Raw genomic sequence first — 22,064 nt, 5'->3', positions numbered from 1 at the left:
ACTCAATGCAGCTCTCTGGAGTATTCACTGCATTTTGTACTTTGAGAGGACATTAAACTTGACTTTTTTTTTCTTAAATATAACTTACTCCCCCACGGGTGTACTTTTATTTAACATTTGTTAGATGTAGTCTCTTTTTTTAAAAAATTTAAACCTACGGAGGGGCATTTTCAAAACATACATCTAAGTCCGATTTGACCGTATGACACTAGACGTCCAAAGTCAGCAGTAAGAAAATGCCTGTTTTCGAAAGGCAAACCACCATACATCTAGAAATATATATTTTTAAAACCTCTATCGGGACATTTAGGCCATTGGGACGCCAAGACCGCCAGGACATCTATCTTTATGCCACATTTTCAACCAAAATTTCATCCACGTTCCAAGTGCCCATAACAAGACCATTTGGACATGGGAGGGGCCAGTCCTGTAATGGACTGGCCAGCCAGACATGGCAACAGAGCAGTGGGGCACCTTAGAGGGCACTGCTGTGAACTTCACAAAAAGGGTGCCACATAAACATCTCACCAGAACTCCCATATAGGTTATGGTGAGGCCCCCAAAGCCCCGCCAAAGCCCACTATACCCACCTGTCTATAACCCCAATAGCCCTCGTGGCTGTAGGTAGCACCTATATGGCAGCAGAGTAGGGTTTTGGTGGGCTCACATTTTCCACCATGAATGTAGTGGTTAGATTGGCTTATGGGACTTGCTCTACGGTTGGTTCACGAATCCACCCACCAGGCTACTTAAGACACCTGTATGCAGCTCTACTAGCTTTCCTATACCAGGTGCTGAAGTTCTGGAGACAGGTATGTACGTTTGTATTCTGACCTTTGTGGGTGTGAGGGGGTCCATGAGCACCGGGGGAGTGTGGGGGTGTCTTACCTTGATGCATGCAGTGGTCATCTGGTCACCTTTGTGGCACTTAGACCCTTCTAAAACAGGGCTAGTCCCAAACGTAGAAGTTCCGTCTAGGATGCCTTGAAAAATGTTTGATTATCATTGCAAGACATCCATGTCTTACCCACCCTTGAGACCGCCCATAACATGCCTCTACCACGCCACCTCATGCTCTGAATATACAGAGGCTGGAACACCTCGCTAGACGTACAGAAAGATGTTTAATCGGCACTTGAACGTCCTGGTGATTAGGACGTCTAAATGCTGATTTAGGATCCTTTTTGGACGTCTATGTTTTTTGATTATGGGCCCCTCCAATACAATTGTAACACTCTTGAAAGCAAACACAGATTCAGTCCAAGTAACAAACGGCAATTATTTGAAAGAGTTTTACATCTTTTTCAATCCAGCCTTCCCCTAAACACATGCAAAACAAAACAAAAAATAAACACACCCAAACCTACCCAACCCTTCACCAGGGAGAGAGAAGGGCAGCTACCGCAAGAAACCGACACCATACCAAACCCCCTAAGATAAAGGTACAAGGGGTGAATATCACGAGCAGTGTGTAGCCACCCAGAAATTTTAAGTTATCAACAGAACCACAAATTTCCTCACATTTCTTTAGATGTAGGTCTTTTAAAAAGTCAGAAGAAGCCAAAAGAAACTCTGTAGAATGACAATGTTCCTTTAATGGACTTTATTTGAAAAATGTCAAAGTTCCAAAGGTACAATAAATCATCCACATAAAAGTAAAATAATCCACATGAAAACCTTAAAAGACCTAGTCCACTAGGGACGCAGGACTCAACACAGTCCGCGTTTCAACAAAGAGTCTTCTTCAGGGGTCCCTGAGGGTCCTATAATGGTGAATACGTGGAGATGCTAATATGTGGTGAACCACAAGTAAGACACTGCTTGCATCCAAAGTGACCTTTTAAAAAGTCAAAAATGTTTGTGATCATTTAAAAAATACAATTCGTACACAAATCAAGCACTTGATAGTCCATTCACCTGTACAGTACCCAGCCCCATCAGCATACTAAGGGAAGCATATCAAGTCTTATTAAACTTCAAACTTAATATGTTCTGTAATCAATCTCATAATAATTTGCATACATCATTATCTAGACACCCTTAATTACTTTACTCTAAACCATCCCACATTCAAGAACTCTATTCCAATTTTTATCCTTAGAAAATCAGAAGAGTTAAGTCAGCACTCCTTTTCTAGCTGTCCAGCCTATATTAATGCAATGTAGTTCTGAAGGACAGCCAGGTTTTCAGAACACAGCAAAATCTAATAGAAAGTTTACCAGTCAGTGGAATCAACTGTCAGGAGAAATCTGAGTAGCAATCTTAAAACCCGACATCTGATGTAATAATTTTGCTAAACTTTTAAAAGGCATATTGGCAGTGAAAATCCCAACTAGGTATAAAAGGTTTAAACTTCAGTGAAAGGTAATTTTCTTCCTCATCATGCCAGTTTTTATAAACTATTTTGCAAGGCGGTGTGTGTGTGTGTCTCTGTGTCTTAATCCTCCATTGTCCCAGGTACAAAACAAGCGCCTATATATACATATGCAAACCGCCTTCTACTTTGTTGCACCATATGCCTGGAGAAAACTGCTTGACTTGATAGGTCAAGCTCCTTCCCTGGAGGTATTCAAATCCAGAATCAATGTTATCAATTCCAAACTCTAACCCACCTTCTAAGCACCAATATCTGTCTGATCATTCCCTCTGTAATTCCCCCACCTGAGCAAAGTGTATTGATGCACTGAAAAAAATATGGTACAGTCTTGCTCTCCTTCATAGTAACATAGTAACATAGTAGATGACGGCAGATAAAGACCCAAATGGTCCATCCAATCTGCCCAACCTGATTCAATTTAAATTTTTTAATTTTTTCTTCTTAGCTTTACCCAGTACTGTGCTTGGGTTCCAACTGCCGAAATCTCTGTTAAGACTTACTCCAGCCCATCTACACCCTCCCAGCCATTGAAGCCCTCCCCAGCCCATTCTGCACCAAACGGCCATATACAGACACAGACCGTGCAAGTCTATTTAATCTTATTTTCTGATTGTAAACTAAACTAAACTAAACCTTAGGTTTGTATACCGCGCCATCTCCGCAAGCGCAGAGCTCGGCACGGTTTACAGAGTTAAGAGGAAAGGAACTACAATGAAAGGATAAAGGAGAGGGACTAAGAAGATAGAGAGGGACAGGATACAAGAGAATGGGAGGTGGTTAGATTTTTGAAAAGAGACAAGTTTTCAAGTGTTTGCGGAAGGATTGGAAGGAGCTTGAATTTCTGAGCGGGGATGAGAGGTTGTTCCAGAGTTCTGTGGTTCTAAAGGGGAGGGATGATTCTAGATCCTTTGTGTTCATCCCACGCTTCTTTGAACTCAGTCACAGTTTTACTCTCCACCACCTCTCTCGGGAGCGCATTCCAGGCATCCACCACCCTCTCTGTAAAGTAGAATTTCCTAACATTGCCTTTGAATCTGCCACCCCTCAACCTCAAATTATGTCCTCTGGTTTTACCATTTTCCTTTCTCTGGAAAAGATTTTGTTCTACGTTAATACCCTTCAAGTATTTGAATGTCTGAATCATATCTCCCCTGTCTCTCCTTTCCTCTAGGGTATACATATTCAGGGCTTCCAGTCTCTCCTCATACGTCTTCTGGCGCAAGCCTCCTATCATTTTCGTCGCCCTCCTCTGGACCGCCTCAAGTCTTCTTACGTCCTTCGCCAGGCGGTTACATCTTTGCCTCATCTTGCTCCCACTAGACATGCACCATTGCCCTAAGCCCCTTCAGTCTTCCAATACAATGGAGCAGCTCTGACCCTGATGCTGTCTCCATGTGCAGTGACACGCCATTCCATCCCTACACGCAGAGATTAAGGCACCCTGCATGCTCACATCACTCCTCCTATATGAACAGCTTGTTTAAAATGGCCATATTGATGCCACATAAATGAGTGAGAAATGATACTAGAACTTCTAGGGAAGGAAACCTAGATCTGGTGGCAAATTAAGAGCACAGCAGATGGAGATACACGTGTAGAAAAATGAGAGGACCTATTTAGGCTTAGAGTAGCTACTGTCTCCCCCCCCCCCCGCCCCTTTTCTTTCCTCTGCTCACTTCATTTCTTCCAAGTATATGTCCCTATCCCACATTGCCTTGCTCTTCAATTATCCTTTCAGCACAGTACTCGAGCAGCTGCACTTTGCTTGCCAAAGTGTTCAAGAAAAGTAAAGGGTTTGTAGCTTTATATTCTAAAGTCACCAGCTGGCCAACAATCCAACAGGGGAGGAAAACTACGCACATTCTGCTAACTTTCTGTTCTTCCTGCTCTCTACAACATTTGTTGCCGTTGATTTCAACATCTTCAACTTTTCAGAAACCAGATTTATCTCTCCTCTTCATGTTCAAACCACCTGATGGCCATACTAGTATTAGGTAGGATATTAAGGGGGGCCCGTAACCCAATATGTATGAGACACCTCTTGCCTGGGAAACCTGAAGAGACACTAATATATAGATAATAAAAGATGAAACTGAAGGAAATAGGAATGTTTCAGAGTCACAGTAAAAGAATTTTGCTTGGTTAGCATTACTGGCAAATGTTACAGTTTTTAAAGAGATGTTTGTTCTAGAATAGAGGAAGTACCTATGCCCTAGAACAGGGAAAAGGTCACTGTGCCCTAAGCTAAGCTGACAAAAGCGAAACCAATATCATGTGATAAATAAGTCATTATTGTTGCTAGGGAAAATTACTAATGAAAGAAATCATGTCATCATAACTAACCAAAAGAACATTGCTGGAGTATGCAATTTATCAATTGTAATCCATTTGGAAGATGTACCAACTACATATGTTTAATATTGAATTGTGATGTCATATACCTAATAAAATGGACAGTCACTTGTAATTCGGGGAGATTCTTGGTTGGTACCCTACCAGTTAGTAGGATGCCAAGAACTCCCAAGGCCTTGATTTTAAACTATACTTTTTTGTCTGGTAATTATTTCCTTGGTCTCCCACAGAGATGAAAAAAATTGCTGAGGAGTATAAAAACTGTTCATGTAGTTATTCAGAGCAAACGCACCCACCCAAGACCTACCCTCATTTGGCAATCAAAGGACTGGATGTTCTGTAGAGAGGCTTTTGCACAGATTCTTCTAATAAAACGTGCTTACTCACAGCAGTCAGTTACAGTCTCTGACACTCATGTTATCAAGTCCTAAAGCACAGTTACCTTAGTAGAGTCAGAGAACTTTCAGTTGGCAAATAGGATCACTAGTAGTATTAGCATGCTGGTGGCTCCATTTCTGAGGCAAATCAAGAGAGACTGACCAGATAAGAAAATTAAAGTAGGGCAGCTAAAGACCAACTAAACTTAACACAGCAAAATGTTGGTAAAATCAACTGTCCTGATATTCACACATGCCCTCCAATAAGACATAAGCCACAGCACCTTCTTATTTGTACATGCAACCCTGTGTGCCAATATAGCTCTCACTGTATTCACCCATGATACAACTACACATTTCTTTGACAAGGATTCATACCCTGCTTTTGTATTAAATTCACCCAGCAGTTGATATCTGTTGAGAGAGAACCCAAAAATGAGAACAACGTGCCCTGTTTGCCAACACAAATGTGGAAAAAGAAGATGCTGCACCTCAGCCCTACCTCTCGCTGCAGGATCAACTCCTTGGTGAAGAGGGTGGCTTCCTCGCTGAAAGGCTCTCCCTCAAGAACTCCACTGGGGATGTTCCTGGCTCCTCGTGGGCACTCTATACCTGAAATAAAAAGGAGAAATTGGTTAAGAACTTTCACAAAGCACATGCTTCTACTTTCAACGTTTAGGGCCTTAGGCCAAAAGGGGACTTAGACTTTTTTTTATTATTATGCCTCTCCACGCTTCTACCATACATTAGCCCACAATCCTTAGAGAAGGAGTTTACAAAAAGTTAGATATTATTTATAACATCATAATAAAAGAAACAAAGAAAAAAAAGAAGGCAGCCTGAAGTGGACCCCAAAATTCCTAATTACGAGCATTATACTTGGCTACTGGTAGGGGTGCTCGCTATCAGTACTCCATGATCTACAATAAATCTAGATAACTGTGTGGAATCAAAGAAAATGTACCTAATTCCTTTAAAATTAACCAAACATTTACACGGGAATCTTAATACAAAAGTAGCTCCCAGTTTTAGAACCCAGGGTCTCAAAAGTAAAAATTGTTTCCTCTTTTTTTGTGTGTTATTCTGGAGACGTCTGGGTACATTCTATTTTTTTTATTTAGAAATGTGACATCTTTATATTTAAAATACATTTTTAATAACCACTCTCTATCTGAATCAAGTGCCAGCTGAACAAAGAGTGTAGCCACACTCATTTGTTCTGACTCTGATGTTTCAAGAATATTTGTCAAGTTTTGTAAACGAACTGGGGTCCAAAAACCTCTATGTAACAGAAAAAAACAAGACTGTCTCAGATGCTGTTCCAAATATCTTTTAGACTAGTTTTAGTTTTTTTATTCAGATGCTGGCACTGTCATCTTGAAATAGGGACACTGGATCATTTGTTGTTCTGTTGTCCCTTGATACTCAACTTTTGGAAATCAATATGGGGACAAATTAATTTGATACTGGAATCTTCAATTCCGTTATCCTATGAGATGGTAATCTGTGGGACATTATTAATAACTAAACCTCCATTAGAAAGATATAAAAACAGACTCTTTTTATCATTATGACTGGGATAGCCATGCAGATGATAACTAAACACTGGAAAAATTGGAACAGACTTAATTTTTCCTTTTGGTGAGGATCTTTATGTTTATGTTATATGAAAAAATGAACTCAGAAATATCGTGTCATAATAAGTTATTTAAATTAATATGGGGTCCATTGACAAATTTTGTTAATTCTGATTAGTTGAATTATGCCTTTATTTTCTATTTGATTTGCACATCCAGGGAGGGGGGTAATATATTTTGTAGTATTCATTGATCAAATGTAAGTGCTGTTTTCTGCTTTTATAAGTATGTATAATTTAATGCACTTTCTTGAATTAGAGGGAATATTTTGTAATATTCTCTGCTTGATTGTAAATGCTGTTTATGAAGTTAATTGTATGTATATTTGATTGCACTGCTCTTGAATTGAAAATTAATACAGATTTATTTAAAAAAATAATAATAATAATATTTGTCAAGCCCAATAAATCTAATTGTGGTTCTTGCTGGTCTTCCGGAGTCGTCGTCTTTCCCAAGGAAATGTAATAGATTTTTGAAATGGATGGAAAAGAGTTTTGTGGGACTTTCAGAACCTCCAGAAGATATCATCTGACGCAGAAACTGTAGGTAGTTTAGGAAAATTGATCAATCTTAAATTCTATTTTCTTGTTAAATTTTCCAAGACTTCTATCTTAAAGTTAAAATTCCCATTTTCCTTTATTAGGAGCTGATTTTGTGCTCCCAAATCCTCAAGTTTTTTGTTTTTTTTCCTGATTCAACACTTTACTTTCTAATTGGTTCACTCTCTGAGGGTTACATTATTCATAAAAATAAAATAAATGGTCAAGGAAAGGGGAAAACAAAAGGGATTTCATGGTGCTGGAATCAAGATCTGGATCTATACTTCAAAGGCGTCTTTAAAAAGAAACACGAGTTTCTTGTCTAAGATTCGTGGGGAGGGAGTTCCACAATGTGGGTTCTATGACTGAAAAGATGACTTTATAAAATCCTCAGGCGCTGTCTTTTCCAGTTTTCAGGACACCCACCATGAATAGGCAGCCTCTCTTAATTTGGTTAACAGATTTTCCCTAGCTTCCTACAGACACAGTAGAAGAATCCATCCTTTATTTAATTCTCCTTCAGTCCAGGGTTGCAAAAGTAAAAAATTTCTCAATCACACTTTCGGCCTCTTTTAAAAAGCTGCGCGGCAACAGCCCCGAAGCCCTTTAAATCTCTATGGGCTTCGGGGCTGTTGCCGCGCAGCTTTGTAAAAGAGGCCGTTTGGCGCCTCAAGCAGCTCTTCACGATAAAAGAATTTTGAACTTTACTGCTCACAGCTCACTCTTATAAACATTTTAGAATCAATTGAAGATCTATCTATTTTCTAAGCATTTGACTAAGTAACTCTTTATTCCATGTATTTTGTTTATTATTAGTAATCTTTTGTAAACCGCGTTGAACTTACGGTTACGTAGTCAACAAGTACAATGTTATGTTATATTATGAGATACAATATTAGCATGCACTTCTTCCAGTGCACACAAATCTTTCTCATGTACTGTATATCCATTGCAAGTATCCTGAAAACCTGAGGACTGGGTTATAGTGTGCTTGAGAGAAGTAAAGTATTAGGATTTATGAGCTACACAACCATTTAAAAATGGATTCTTCATTTTTCGCAAGTATCAAAGCTGCTCGTAAAGTTGTATAATAGCAGTACAACAATTTAAAATACAAGTTTCCAACCTTATTTAATGCGATGTACTGCCCATTATGGTACGTACCTGAGCGGTTTACAATTATATAGTCTGTCTAAATCACAAATCAAAGTCTTTCATCCTCTCCCTAATTCAAGCCCCATATAAAGCAGTAAAAAAACATGTCTTTAATCTTCCAGTGACTCAACTCTATGGATGTCATCTGTTAGGTTGTTCCATTCACATAATATAGTAAAAACAAGTGCTCTTTTCAGACCAGATCTTATCTCAGTCCTAGATAGACAGGGCGTTCTAATAAATGAAATGGGAATACACTGTGAGACTTTCATTTTTCTTTTAAAGTGTGTTATTCTCTCAAATATTGCAGATCGTGATTAAAGAATGTTCTACACACCAAAGTTAAAAAAAAAAAAAACAACAAAAACTTTAAAGCAAATTTGGGATCCCACTGATAGCCAAGTCCACTTAACAACCAAACCGTTACATTTTATCTTTTTCTCAGTCTTTCTGTGGTTTAAAATGTAAATCATGAAAATCCTCTGACCTAACCAAACAGGAACCAGAGACAAACCAATGGCAGCACAGCTTTATCAATGACTGATGACATCACAATATGCTCAAGACAGGCGAACCAAAAACAAAAGAGTTAAAAAACTAAAAGAATTCTCTATTTTACATACCTAGTGTATGAGCATGTATTTTAGGTTGCATAGCATTTCTTAAATGCAATAGCATTCAAATGATATATTCCACATATTTGGTAAGCACTTTTATATTGAGTGAGGTTTAAGGCAACCATAAAAATCTTTTAATGCACGGTCCCTTTTTTCATTCCTTAACGCCATAACAATAGGTTAAAGCAACTGTGGAGTGGACCCTGCCTTGAACAGGTGAGTCACTTTATCTGCAGGGGCCACTTAGGAACTGGTTAAAGTCCAGGGCTGCCCAAGTCCGGTCCTCGAGATCTACTGATGGGCCAGGTTTTCAGGATATCCCAAGAAGGCAGTGCAGGCAAATCTCTCTCTCTCATTGTGGATATCCTGAAAACCTGGCCTGCCTGTAGATCTCGAGGACCGGACTTGGGCAGCCCTGGTTTAAACTATTCAAACATGACCCTCCTAAACGAGTTGACATTCAAATAGCTAGTGTGAGGTTTTTGCGCACGAATAATATACTCAAAGTGTCGATAATGTCCTGCTATTAAAATTATGGTGGGTTGAAATCCCGTCCTCATGATTTGATTATTTTTTTCAGGAATTCTCAAGCATTTTCAGATGATGAAAAATCACTGAAAACCAGCCAAAATGACATAAAAAAAAAAATATATATATATATCCAAATCAGCAAATCTTCAACAAAACTGCTGACACATCCTGCAAAGGACTGAACACCAGTGGAATAACTGCCTCAGGCCCTGAGCTGTTCTCCAGAGAACATGAACTGCCATGCATGGCCCTCACGTCTAGTCATTATTGCGTTACTATTTTCATTATGAATAAACCCTGTAATAGCATTTCTAGAAACCTGACAGGCACTTTAACCAAAAAGAAATGTGTCAATCGTGTCCTTTTTTTGTGCGTGCACCCAGGCAGTAGAGTTTCTCGGGCCTAAAACTCCATCAACCTTAATCAATTTAAGTTTTCTTTCAAGTAAACTTGGAATCTGTTCCTGCAGATCCTTATTCATGAACAATAGTCTATCTTGCAAATTTTATTTATTTTGATTTAGGCTACGCTTTACAGAAGTAGGCTCAAAGCAAGTTGCATTTACATGCGCTAGGTGTTTCCTTGTTCTCAGAAAGTTTGCAAAGCCGCGTTAGACTTTTTATTTATCGCTGGCCGCAGCGGTATTAGCTCAGATGCTCATAGAGGGGCCCTTAGCATTTAACCTGCGCTAATTGCTAGCACGCCCTAAATCAGTTAGCGTGTGCTAAATTGGCTAGCGCGCCTTAGTAAAAGGACCGCAGAATTCCTGTGAGCGTTGGAGATAATACCACCGCCATGATAAAAAACCCTAATGTGGCTTTGTATAAAGGGGTGGTGGGGGTGGGGTGTAAGTTTATAGCGAGTGCCTCCTGAGATTCTACACTGAGGAGGAAGAGAGACGCCTGCCATCTGATTTCCCCATGCGGTATGGCGCCAGCGCTGCCCGATTCGCTGAAGACCTGCATGTTACGCCCTTCTCTCTAGCGTCCACCGGCTTCCCCCCACCCCCTCAGCCTCCCGGTCCCACCTTTAAAGCTAATTACAGCAGCCTGCAGAGGATCGCCAGTAGGTAAAATGATTTTATTTTCAATATAGTGATTGAAATGTGTCAGTTTTGAGAATTTATATCTGCTGTTTATATGAAAAATGAATGGAAAAAATTGCATTACAATTAGTAAAGGGGAAGGGATCTGGGGCAGAGCTTGGGTGGGCCTAGGGAGGTCTGTGGTTGGGGGGTAAGACTTAGGGGGTACTTAGCTTGAAGTAGTCGAGAAACTGCTGTAGGCAATCAGCTGGCGCCAGTGCCTCTCCTTCTCTCCGGCCCTCTTCCCTGCTGGCACTCCCTACTGGTGTCTCAGGGCCCATCTGGAGGGCCTCTGCACATGCGCAGATATCAACGTGTTGATGTCACACATATGCGTGATATCATCATGGCAACGTCCGCATACTTCTGGGTGCCTCAAGCCGTGACCACTACCTTTAGTGCGCCCCAGCTCAAGAAAGTTTGAGAGACACTTCAGAAAACCATTTCTCCACTCCATAGGTATTACCAATGCAAATAATGTCCACTGCTTCATTATCAATATGTGTAGATTAGTGTCTGTTTTTAGCAAAGGCTATTTTTTTTTTTAAAGAGGACTTTTTCCTCCCCCTCCTAGTTTTCTTCCCTTTTTTATGTCTGCTTTTCCTATAATTATTGTATTTCACCAAAACGTACCTATTGTTTTTGCTTTAAGTCCTTAATCTGTCTTGTCAATATGTTCCTGTAAGTCTTCCCCTTGGTTTTAACATTGTAAAATGCTTAGTATTCATGATAGGCGTTTCAACAAATTTTAAGAAAACTTGAAACTTGGTTAGGCAATAACCCCCCCCCCCCTTTCTTATACAAAACCAGGAAAGCAGTTCTTAGAGCCAGCTGGCGCGCAGAACGCTCGGCACTGCTCCCGACGCTCAGAGTCCTATGAGCATCAGGAGCAGTGCAGAGCATTCAGCGTGCCAGCCGGCGCTAAAAACCGTTCGTGATTTTGTAAAAGGGGGTAAAGATGCTAAAAATGAATATTCCTATTAATCTATGGCAATCAAAGAAGATCAATCGTACACAGCTATATTACTGACTGAACAAATCCTGCCTCTTTTGACCTGATAAGAGCCCCCACCCACCCAAATCAGGTCTACTGCAGCCAGGCTTAGAAGATAGCTTTTGCTTTTTTTTTTTTTTTTTTTAATTTAAACCAGACAGGTTGAGCCAGGCCTAGTTTTAGTGCTAGATAAGTTATGATTTTGCGGTATTGTATATATAAAAAAAAAAATAAATGGAACTTGAACTACTGCTTTTCTCAAGGAAATCAGAACTTCAAGTCCATACAAGAATATGTTTGGGGGTGGAAGAAGAAGTGATAAAGCAGGAACAGGATTAGTCTAACACTAAAAAATAAAAAAAAAAGATGAAGCCTTCAAGTAACCCTAGATCAATCAACTGTGTCTTGACTGCAGACTTCAGACTGCCATTTATTAAAGTTACCCGAAAAATATTATCTAGTAGACAAAAAGGGACACGAAGAGGGCTCGAGAATCTCTGAAAATCAACAGCATAAATTCTGTATCGACAATTACACACACAATTGATGTTATATATTAGTAGCTAAAGCCAGTATTTACACACCAAGACTTAGCTGCAGCCACTTACATCACGTCAATGGCTGGTGCGAACATCCATGACTTAAACATTGCAGTTGTGCAAAGTGACAGTTGTCATTCTATAACCTTTGCACAGAAATCCTTTACCATGTAATGGGGGGGTGGACAGGGGCAGGTCAGAGACATTCCCCACTCTTACACATTAAGGTTATAGAGTACTAAATGCAATTATGGGGTAAGTACAAGTTAATTAAAGCCAAATTTATCAACTGCAGTTGCTGGCCCTATTCTAAGCGCCACACGCTAAGTGCAAAAACATACACACAAAATTAAAGGATAATGGGGTAAGTGTGTCCGTCAAGATGACCCTGCTAGGAACAGATCGTGCAGTGCCTTATAGAGGCTGGCCAAATCCGGGGTTCTCACTTCAACCAAAAACAGCCACTGGAATTTGCCAGTTTCAGTTGAAAATGAAAATCAAATCCCGGCAGACCGCGGATCCTTCTGGGCTAGCCAGTACTGCGGTACCGTTTTCCTCCACCCTTCCCATGCCCACTTTTAAATGCTCTGGTCTAACTTTTAAATCTCCTGGAGGTCTAGTGGTTTCTTCCAGGTAACAGCGATCACCAATTGCTCTTGCTCCCACCAGTTCCTTCAGCCTAGAGAATTGCACGGGGACAAATTTTCCCCGTCCAAGCAGGAACTCATTTTCCCTTTCCGTTCCCGCAAGTTCTTCTCTTGTCCCTGGCCCCATTCCTGCAAGCTCCGTCCTCATCTGCACAAGCCTAAAACACTTTCAAATCCTAAGTAGCAACATTCTAGAGCTGAGATTGTGATGTCATAATGCCTCATTCCACCAATGCCTAAGCTCCGTCCTCATCTGCACAAGCCTCAAACACTTTAAAATCCTAAGTAGCAACATTCTAGAGCTGAGATTGTGATGTCATAATGGCTCATTCCACCAATGCCTAAGCTCCGTCCTCATCTGCACAAGCCTCAAACACTTTAAAATCCTAAGTAGCAACATTCTAGAGTTGAGATTGTGATGTCATAATTACTCATTCCACCAATGCCTAAGCTCCGTCCTCATCTGCACAAGCCTCAATTACTTTAAAATCCTAAGTAGCAACATTCTAGAGCTCAGATTGTGATGTTATAATGCCTCATTCCACCAAATGCCTAAGCTCCGTCCTCATCTGTGTAAGCCTCAAACGCTTTAAATCATAAGTAGCAACATTCTAGAGTTCAGATTGTGATGTCATAATGCCTCATTCCACCAATGCCTAAGCTCTGTCCTCATCTTCACAAGCCTCAAACATTTTAAAATCAAAAGTGTTCAAGGTTTCTGCGGTTCAGGCAGAGCTTACAGAAATGGGGCAGGGACAGGGATAGTGACAACTCATGGGGATAGGGCAGGGAAATTGAGTTCCTGCGGGGACAGGGACACATTCGTCCCCGTGCCATTCTCTACCTCAGCCAAAATAGCTGTTGGGATTTCCCACGACAGCCTTAAGAGATTGCTCCTTCTTTTTGGTTCTAATCTCAAAATGGCTGCTGGTACCTCTCAGGGCACACCTGTTTATGCTGGTTTCAATGCCAAAGTCATCAGGATATCCCAAGGCAGTCTCACAAGGCTGTCGCAGAAGTCCTGGCAGTCAGATTGGTTAAGAAATTGGCAAGGACAAGAACGAAAGGAGATCACTCATCTGGAAAAGGCTACTAGACCATCAGGAGATTTTAAAGGTGGGCCTGGAGGGCCCGAGGGAGGGAAGGGCACCACTAAACCACCAGGGCATTTAAGTAGGGTTGCCATCTGGCTCCAGAAAAAGGATGCACTATCGAAAGCACTAGAAGTAAATCCCAGATGTCTCAATCCGTCTTCCTTTTTCAGGAGCCATATGGTAACCCTACATTTAAAAGTAGGCCTGAGCTGGTGGGAAGGTGGAGGGGCTATGGCGGGGGGAGGGGGGCTGGTCCAATTGGCAACCCAATGAGGACGGTAGGGTGGTTCAGTCAAAACTGTACTGGCATTTTCAGCCCAAATCAAAACCGGTCCTGAATCTGAACCCAAAATTTGGATGGCCTCTAAGTGCCTTACGCATTAGATAGGAAATACTCTCAGACCGAGGCAGAATGCCTTACAGAACCTAACTAGATGACAAACAACCTTCGTTTACCACAGTGTTACAGAAACGTGTGCAGAACACACAAATTAATGAGAAAAGTAGACAAAAGGCTGGAAGCTGCCTTTCTGATTATATGCTCTTAATACATTGGGTAGGGATAATACTAGTTTCACGTTAAGACCACATATCTAGAAGAACAATCCTGATCCCACAGGGTGTTGTATATACAATGGTCGTAATCAACAATTATTACCTCATGTTCATGGAGAGCTCAAACTTCTGTAAAACCTACACTGCTCCGAAAACAAGGCCTCGGAACCCTACGAGTTTCTATCACCAATGCTTTCGATCAAAGCCTTCAACAAAAGGCTGAATTTTCTTTTTTTTTCTGGCTTGGGGGGGGGGGGCGGGCGATATTGACAGATGACTGAAGTCTACATGAATTCAATCTAAACAGATGTCAAAATTCATCTGAACTGTTACATGCTTCAGAGTTCTAAACAACTGTGGCATGAGAAAGGAAAGAAGCTGATGACAAAATGTGTTTTACAAGCAGCTCTCGTCACTCTATAGACCTGAAATAAAAACAAGACAGCTATGACATAATTAAATAATCAACTTGCCGACATCCTTCACCAAACAGTTTTAACATGCAACAAGGGTCCTTAGTAACTGCTTGTGGCTCCTTGGCCTGAAGAGAGACATCCTGTTTATCTGTCTTGGTTATTTAGATTGTAAGCTCTTTCGAGCAGGGACTGTTTTCTTCTTCTTTGTGATGTCTGGTAGCGCTATAGAAATAATTTGTAGAATTCCTATGACATGATCCAGAAACCTTTTTGTACCACAATTCTAAGTATACCTGCTTTGCTCAGGTTTACTTGGATGTGCATGTCCTTTGCAAACTGGAATGAAGTTCCCTTAGAGCAGTGTTCTTCAACCACCGGTCCACGGACCAGTGCCGGTCCACAGGGCCAGCACGTGCATCAGGCCCAAAACAGTGTTTTTCAACCGCTGGTCCATGGTGCGATCGATGCAGCATTATCTTCGAGCCAGCTCCCTCTTCCTAACTAATTCAGTGCACAAAGCCACGGGCAGTGGCCCCTACCGGCATCCTGCGCCTGAACCAGAAGCCTTCTCTCTAACCTTGCAACGTCAGAGGGAAGGCTTCCAGATGAGGCACAGGATGTGCAAGGTGCAGTTAGTACTATTATGGGGATGGAGTCTGGGGTGGAGATTGGGCAGAGATGGGCAGGGTCTGGCCTACGACTTAGCCCCGTGTTCTTCAACCGCCGGTCCACGGACCGATGCCAGTCCACAGAATAATTATTTTATTTCTGCCGGTCCATAGGTGTAAAAAGGTTGAAAAACACTTCCTTAGAGAATCTGCTGCAAAGAATCTGTATAAGGCGCTAATGTTCCAGCAATCCAGGCCAAGGTTTACTTATGTTTCCTACTAGATCAGGTCTGCAGGGTTTCAAGGCAGCATCACCACAAAGGCAGACTAAAGTACCAAGAAACCAATTTGCTACTTGTAAGTTCCATATGTTAATTGATAACCACTATAATTAATGAGGAACTACTGGATAAAATTTCTAAACTATGAAAATGCAATAATGCCTGTGTAATATCTATTATCAGATTTCAGTTAAGTTTTATTTTGACATCATTTGAATACATGGAAATAATAATTATATGGCAACCGATGACTGACATTATGCAAATGACTTATATGAGCTGTAACGACCTAACATATCTGGTTCTCCTTCACTATTATTTATATTTTCTTTATTATTGTTTTCGTATCACCATTTTTGGAGTATTTTGAATGTTCTGTGGTGCTTTGTCACTCTCCCCCTTTTATAAAACTGTGAAAGCGTTTTTTTCAGCGCCAGCTGGCACACAGAATGCTCTACGCTGCTCCCGACGCTCAGAGTTTCTATGAGCATCGGGAACAGCGCAGAGAATTCAGAACGCTGCCCTGCGGTAAAATCCGCTTTCGCAATTTTGTAAAAGAAGGGGGGAGAGGTATATGTGACTATATCTGGGAAACGATGATCAAAAGTCACCAAAGGGGGGAGGGGGGGAAAGGAGGTATTAAAAACTGATTGTTGCTGCGAGACCCAGACAACTGCAACAATCACGATGCCAGCCGCGGAACCCTGATAGAACCTTTTACAAATTGTTTGCTCTAGCAGGATTCTTTAAAACAACCCAAAACAGAACACTGAAAGAAGTTCAAACCTGAAACTTTTTCAAACGGCTTATGGTCCCATGTCAGAAAAATCAGACACACTCAAAATTATGGATCTACTTTTGTTTCCTTTTCTCAGGATGATCACATATGCTAATAAATATATTTACTGCAATCTCTTAGTTAAATTAAGAATTTTGAATGTACCCCTGGCTTTTGTATATACATGGCATAATCGTTTGAAATTTTATTTTTTCTATTTTTATTTCAATTTTTCCTTGTGATATCAAACTGACTTTTTGTGGCTTTGTTTCAAATTAGCTGCATCCTACTTTGCGAGTTTTGACTTATTATAAACTTTTCTGCTTGCCTTTTATGTTCACTCAGGATTTATGATAAGGTTTATGCCGACTCCTGATGCAGACTTCCTTTCCGTAACATGGATGTGTTGAGTCTTCCTTATTAATTGTCTTTGTGAATATAGACTTAATTACATGATTCTACCATGTTTTGGAGGCTTTTTGGCTTTTCTTTTCTTTTATATATACAAGACAATCATTTGAAATTGTATTTTCTCTTTATTTTTACTTCAAATTTTCTTTGTGATATCAAACTTTGCTCTTGATTTCTGAAACAAGCTGAGATACTATGGGGCTCATAATCAAAACTTAAACACGTCTAAAAACCCACCCAAGTCGGCACTTGGACACCCTAATAGACAGGTCGTTCAAGTGACGATTATCAAACCTATTTTTTGGACCTATCCAGGGACTTTTTAGGCCTCTGAATGCTGCTGTATGCCAAGAGTTGAAAGGGGCGTATTTGGTGGAGTGGTTGGGGCAGAATGTGGGCCAACCTAGACTTAGTCATCCTCAGGGATAATCGAATGTTTTACTAGACTTCCTGGACGGAGCTTATAAGTTGTGAGTTAGACGATGTAAAAACAGATATAAGTGCTCAAAAAGTATCCAAAGGGACCAGATAACCACTGCAGAGACAAAGTAAAGATTCCCACACACTCTCCCAGTGTTCAATGATCCCCCTCACACCCCCACAAGATCGTAATAAACCTGTCTCCTGAACATCAGCACCTAGTATAGGAAAGCCTAGTAGAGCTGCACACAGGTATCTCAAATAGCCTGGGGGTGGGCTAGTTACATTACATTAGTGATTTTTATTCCGCTTGTACCTTGCGGTTCAAAGCGGATTACATAAGAAGAGAACTGGACATTTCCAGGATGGTACATGACAATAGAGAATACAGTTTGAGGATAGAGACTTAATAACAGAATGATAGTAAAGACTTAATAACATCGGAAGATGTTTTGGACGGCAGTGTTTTGGTTTCTTGGGGGATGGGGTGAGGGAGGTTAGGTAGATTGTATATGCTTTTTGAACAGCAGTGTTTTGATTTCTTTACGGAATGTCTTGAGGTCTGATGTTGTGGTTAACAATCTGGTGATGGAAGGTTCGAGTTTTGCAGCATGTGTTGCCAGGAGGCTATCATAAAGCTTTTTGCGGTGAGTACCCTTGAGTGGTGGGTATGTGAATGATGTCAGTGTTCTTCTTGTTCTGGTTGGAAGGTTACGGTTTAGGCGGTCATTTAGGTAGGTGGGTGCAGTACCGTTAATTACTTTGAAGAGTAGACAGTATAGTTTGAATTGAATTCTGGCTCGAATCGGTAGCCAGTGTGAGTCTAGGTAGGCATTGGTGATGTGGTCAAATTTTCCGAGTGAGTAAATTAGTCTAAGGGCTGTGTTCTGAACAGTTTGAAGTTTTTTGATCATGTTTGTGGGGCATGGTAGATAAAGGATATTGCAGTAGTCCACGAGACCTAGTACCAGGGATTGTACAATTATCCTGTAGTGTTCTTTGTCAAAGAATTTCCTTATTTTTCTTAAGTTGCGCATTGTGAAGAATGCTTTTTGGGTAGTTTTGTTGATTTGGGTCTGCATAGTGCAGCATCTGTCTATCAGCACTCCCAAGATTCTGAGTGAGGTCTGGATTGGGTATTTGGTTGCTTTAATTTCTAGGTCTGTTATGGATGGGTTTTTGTCCGTTTCAAGCATTAGGAATTTGGTTTTGTCCGAGTTTAGTTTCAGTTTGTGGTTTGTCATCCATTTTTCTACTTCATCCAGAATTATTTCCAGGTGTCCTGTTGAGGTGTGGTCTTGGATTTCAAAGGGGAGGAGAATAGTTATGTCATCTGCGTAGCTGAATGATGTTACATTTAGGTTGTCTAAAGTGGTGCCGAGGGAGGAGATGAAGAGATTGAATAGAATGGGCGATAGTGGTGACCCCTGCGGGACTCCGCATGGATTTGACCATGGGTTAGATTTCGTGTTGTTTGTCTTAACTCTGTACGTTCTTGTTTTAAGGAATCCTTGGAACCAATTGTAAACCACCCCTGAGATCCCGATTGCATCAAGTATCTGGAGTAATATGGTGTGATCGACTAGATCGAAGGCGGCGGAAAGATCTAGTTGGATAATTAGGATCCTGTGTCCTTTACTGAGGTGTTGTCGGGCTATTTCTAGTAGTGTTGCTAGTAGTGTTTCCGTGCTGTGGTGAGATCTAAATCCTGATTGAGAGGAGTGAAGTATATTATGGTCAAATAGGTAGTTGGTGAGGTATTGAGCCACAAGTCCTTCAATCAGTTTGACATATAATGGGATCGAAGCGATAGGTCTGTAGTTGGTAGGAGCGTCTATAGGGCCTTTTTGATCTTTCAGTAGGGGTGTGATTATGATCTCTCCAAGATCTTGTGGGAATTGACCTTCTATGAGAGTGCTTTGAATCCATTGCATGAGGTTGGTTTTGAATTTAAGGGAGGCATTTGTAAGCAGATACGATGGGCAGTAGTTCAAGTCGCATGAGGTGTGGCTGTATTTTTTGTATAGTCGGTTCAAATCAGACCATTGTAGGGTTGGGAATGTGGTCCATGTTCTGTCTGCAGATATGGCTTCTTCCGTTGTGGGGGTTATTATCTCGTAGAGTTTGGTGGTTGAGTTGTTGAAGGTATTTCTGATTGTAGTGATCTTGTGTTTGAAGTGGTCTGCTAGTTGAGAAGCTGTTGGTGGTTTATTGCCTTGAGTGGCAAGGAATGGGTTTGTGTCCGTAAGTTTTTTTACTAAGTTGAAGAGTGTTTTTGTGTCAGAGGTGTTTGTGCCAATTAGTTTAGAGTAGTATGTTTTGCGCTTTTCTTTAAGTTTGATGTTGTATAGTTTGATTTGGGTTCTCCAAGCGGATTTGGTTTGATCATTTTTCTTTTTTCTCCAAGATCTTTCAAGATCTTTCAAGTTGTCTGCAATGCCTTTTTTGTAGGAGGAGTTCGGAGTCGAACCACTTGTCTGAGGATCTGCAGGTTCTATGTTTGGTTTTTTCAGGGGCTAGCTCGTTCAAGGTTGTTTCACTTAGGATGCGCCAGTGATTTACGAAGTCAGTTGGGTCGATGGGGGCGATTATAGGGTCAACTTTATCCCAGAGTGAACCATAGAGATGAGGACCAGGCCCATAAGCCATTTTAACCACTACATGTGGGTGGAACATGTGCGCCCACCAAAATCCCCCAAAACCCTACTATACTGCCATATAAGTGGCACTTGCAGCCATAAGCCATAAAATATGACCATGGCATACCATGACTCGCACTGGCTTCCAATAGTAGCGGGAGTACACTTCAAATTCTACTGCTTACTTTACAAGGCTATCAACGGAGAAAGCCCAACCTACTGGAATAACTGACTAAATCAATCCTCCTCAACCAGACACAGAAGAACCCACTCACTATTCTCTCACCCATCATCCAAAAATGTCAAACGAAAAAAACTTTGACAACCTAATAGCCTCCAAAGCAGCTAAACTGGACAGACAAATCACCACTCTGTTATCTTCAACTACAAATTACAAAACCTTGAGAGATATTAAAACCATACTCTTCAAAAAACACATAAAACCTATCCAGCACGACCAATCCCAACCCAACATCCAACACTCTATATATCCTTAGTACTATCTAATATTCTTCTATTTACCAAATGTTATCTAAAACCCCATAATTCACCCTATTCTTATCTCCTAAAGACTTCTACTTCCCGTTGGTAACTCTTTACCCGTTTTTTTATTACCTTAAAAATTTTATGTCATCGCTTATTCTATTCTTCAAATTTTGAATGTAATTCTTGTTTTAGTTTGGATGTAATCCGCCTTGAACCGCAAGATAATGGCGGAATAGAAATCACTAATGTAATGTAATGTACTGTAATAAAGGCTACTAGGGTTGTAGACAGGCAAGTATAGTGGGTTTTGGAGTTATTTTATGGGGTTCATCCCCATAATCTATAAGGGAGTTCTGGTGAGATGTTTATGTGGTACCCTTTTTGTGAAGTTCACAGCAGTGCCCCTCCGCTCTGTTGCCATGTCTGGGTGGCCAGTCCATCACAATGCTGGCCCCTCCCATGTCTAAAAGGTCTTGTTCTAGGTGTTTGTGACTTAGATGAAATTTTGGTTAAGAATGTGTTATAAAGATAGACAACCTGGCGATCTAAAAGAACAATAGCCTGGATGTCCAGATACTCGATTCTCAAAAAAATATATGTATATTTTAGGCGTATTTTTTGAGAATGGACATTTTCCCACTGCTGATTTTGGGTGTCTAGAGCCATACATAGTAACATAGTCCAAATCGGACTTAGACATATCTTTTGATAATGCCCTTCACATATGCCTTTGCATTTATGTTTTATTTATAAAATCTTGATATACTGCCATATCTAACAAAAGGTCTAACATCAAGAATATTTCTTCATGAGAAGTGTGAAGACAAAACCAGCATAAATAAAAGATCCTGGCTAATAATCAACCGAGTTCTATATTTTAAACCAGGAATGAAAGTAGGCAGACTAGGTGCAACGAGTTCCTCACCTGCAACCATCCTCAATGTCTTATGAATAACAATACAATTATAGGACAGAAGGTAGAAATGACACCAACACCTTAGAATCAAACCAGGTGAAAGATCAAGAAATGAGAAGCTCTCAAAGGTCGATAATGGAATGTTAGCAGGGGGAGCCCTTGTAGCTACTTGGCCAAGTCCAATGCTTCTAAGTTAGGGGTCTTAAAGTCCCTCCTCAAGAGCCGCAATCCAATCGGGTTTTCAGGATTTCCTCAATGAATATGCATGAGATCTATTAGCATACAATGAAAGAAGTGCATGCAAATAGATCTCATGCATATTCATTGGGGAAATCCTGAAAACCCGACTGGATTACGACCCTCGAGGAGGGACTTTGACACCCCTGTTCTAAGTTGATGAAAACAAATTGGTAACCAGTTTTGGCAGGGAGAGAGGGTGGCTGAAGCCAAATGTAAAACTGTAGCCTACATCTTGCTCCTTTCCATCTGCAATCCTCTCTTTTATTCCTCTTCCTATCTAATAGCAGCAATTCAGTGACTAAAGGACAATGACCACAGTATTTTTCAGAACCTGTATAAGTGTGCTCTAATCTAATCTAATCTTCTATTTC

At 40.7% G+C, this 22,064-nt stretch overlaps 1 protein-coding gene across 1 annotated transcript in view; it reads right to left on the bottom strand.

The window, feature by feature from the left end:
- The window catches only part of SND1 (staphylococcal nuclease and tudor domain containing 1), a 1,352,488-nt gene that overhangs the window by 647,096 nt on the left and 683,328 nt on the right, over positions 1-22,064 (bottom strand). The window contains exon 16 of the mRNA XM_033959404.1: positions 5,609-5,718. Within this exon, the coding sequence (XP_033815295.1) occupies positions 5,609-5,718 (110 nt within the window). The remainder of the gene's footprint in view (positions 1-5,608; positions 5,719-22,064) is intronic.

Source organism: Geotrypetes seraphini, chromosome 9 (genome assembly GCF_902459505.1).
Source record: "Geotrypetes seraphini chromosome 9, aGeoSer1.1, whole genome shotgun sequence".
NCBI lineage: Eukaryota > Metazoa > Chordata > Amphibia > Gymnophiona > Dermophiidae > Geotrypetes > Geotrypetes seraphini.
Note: the sequence above shows the minus strand (reverse complement) of the source record. Positions and strands in the feature narration are given on the sequence as shown.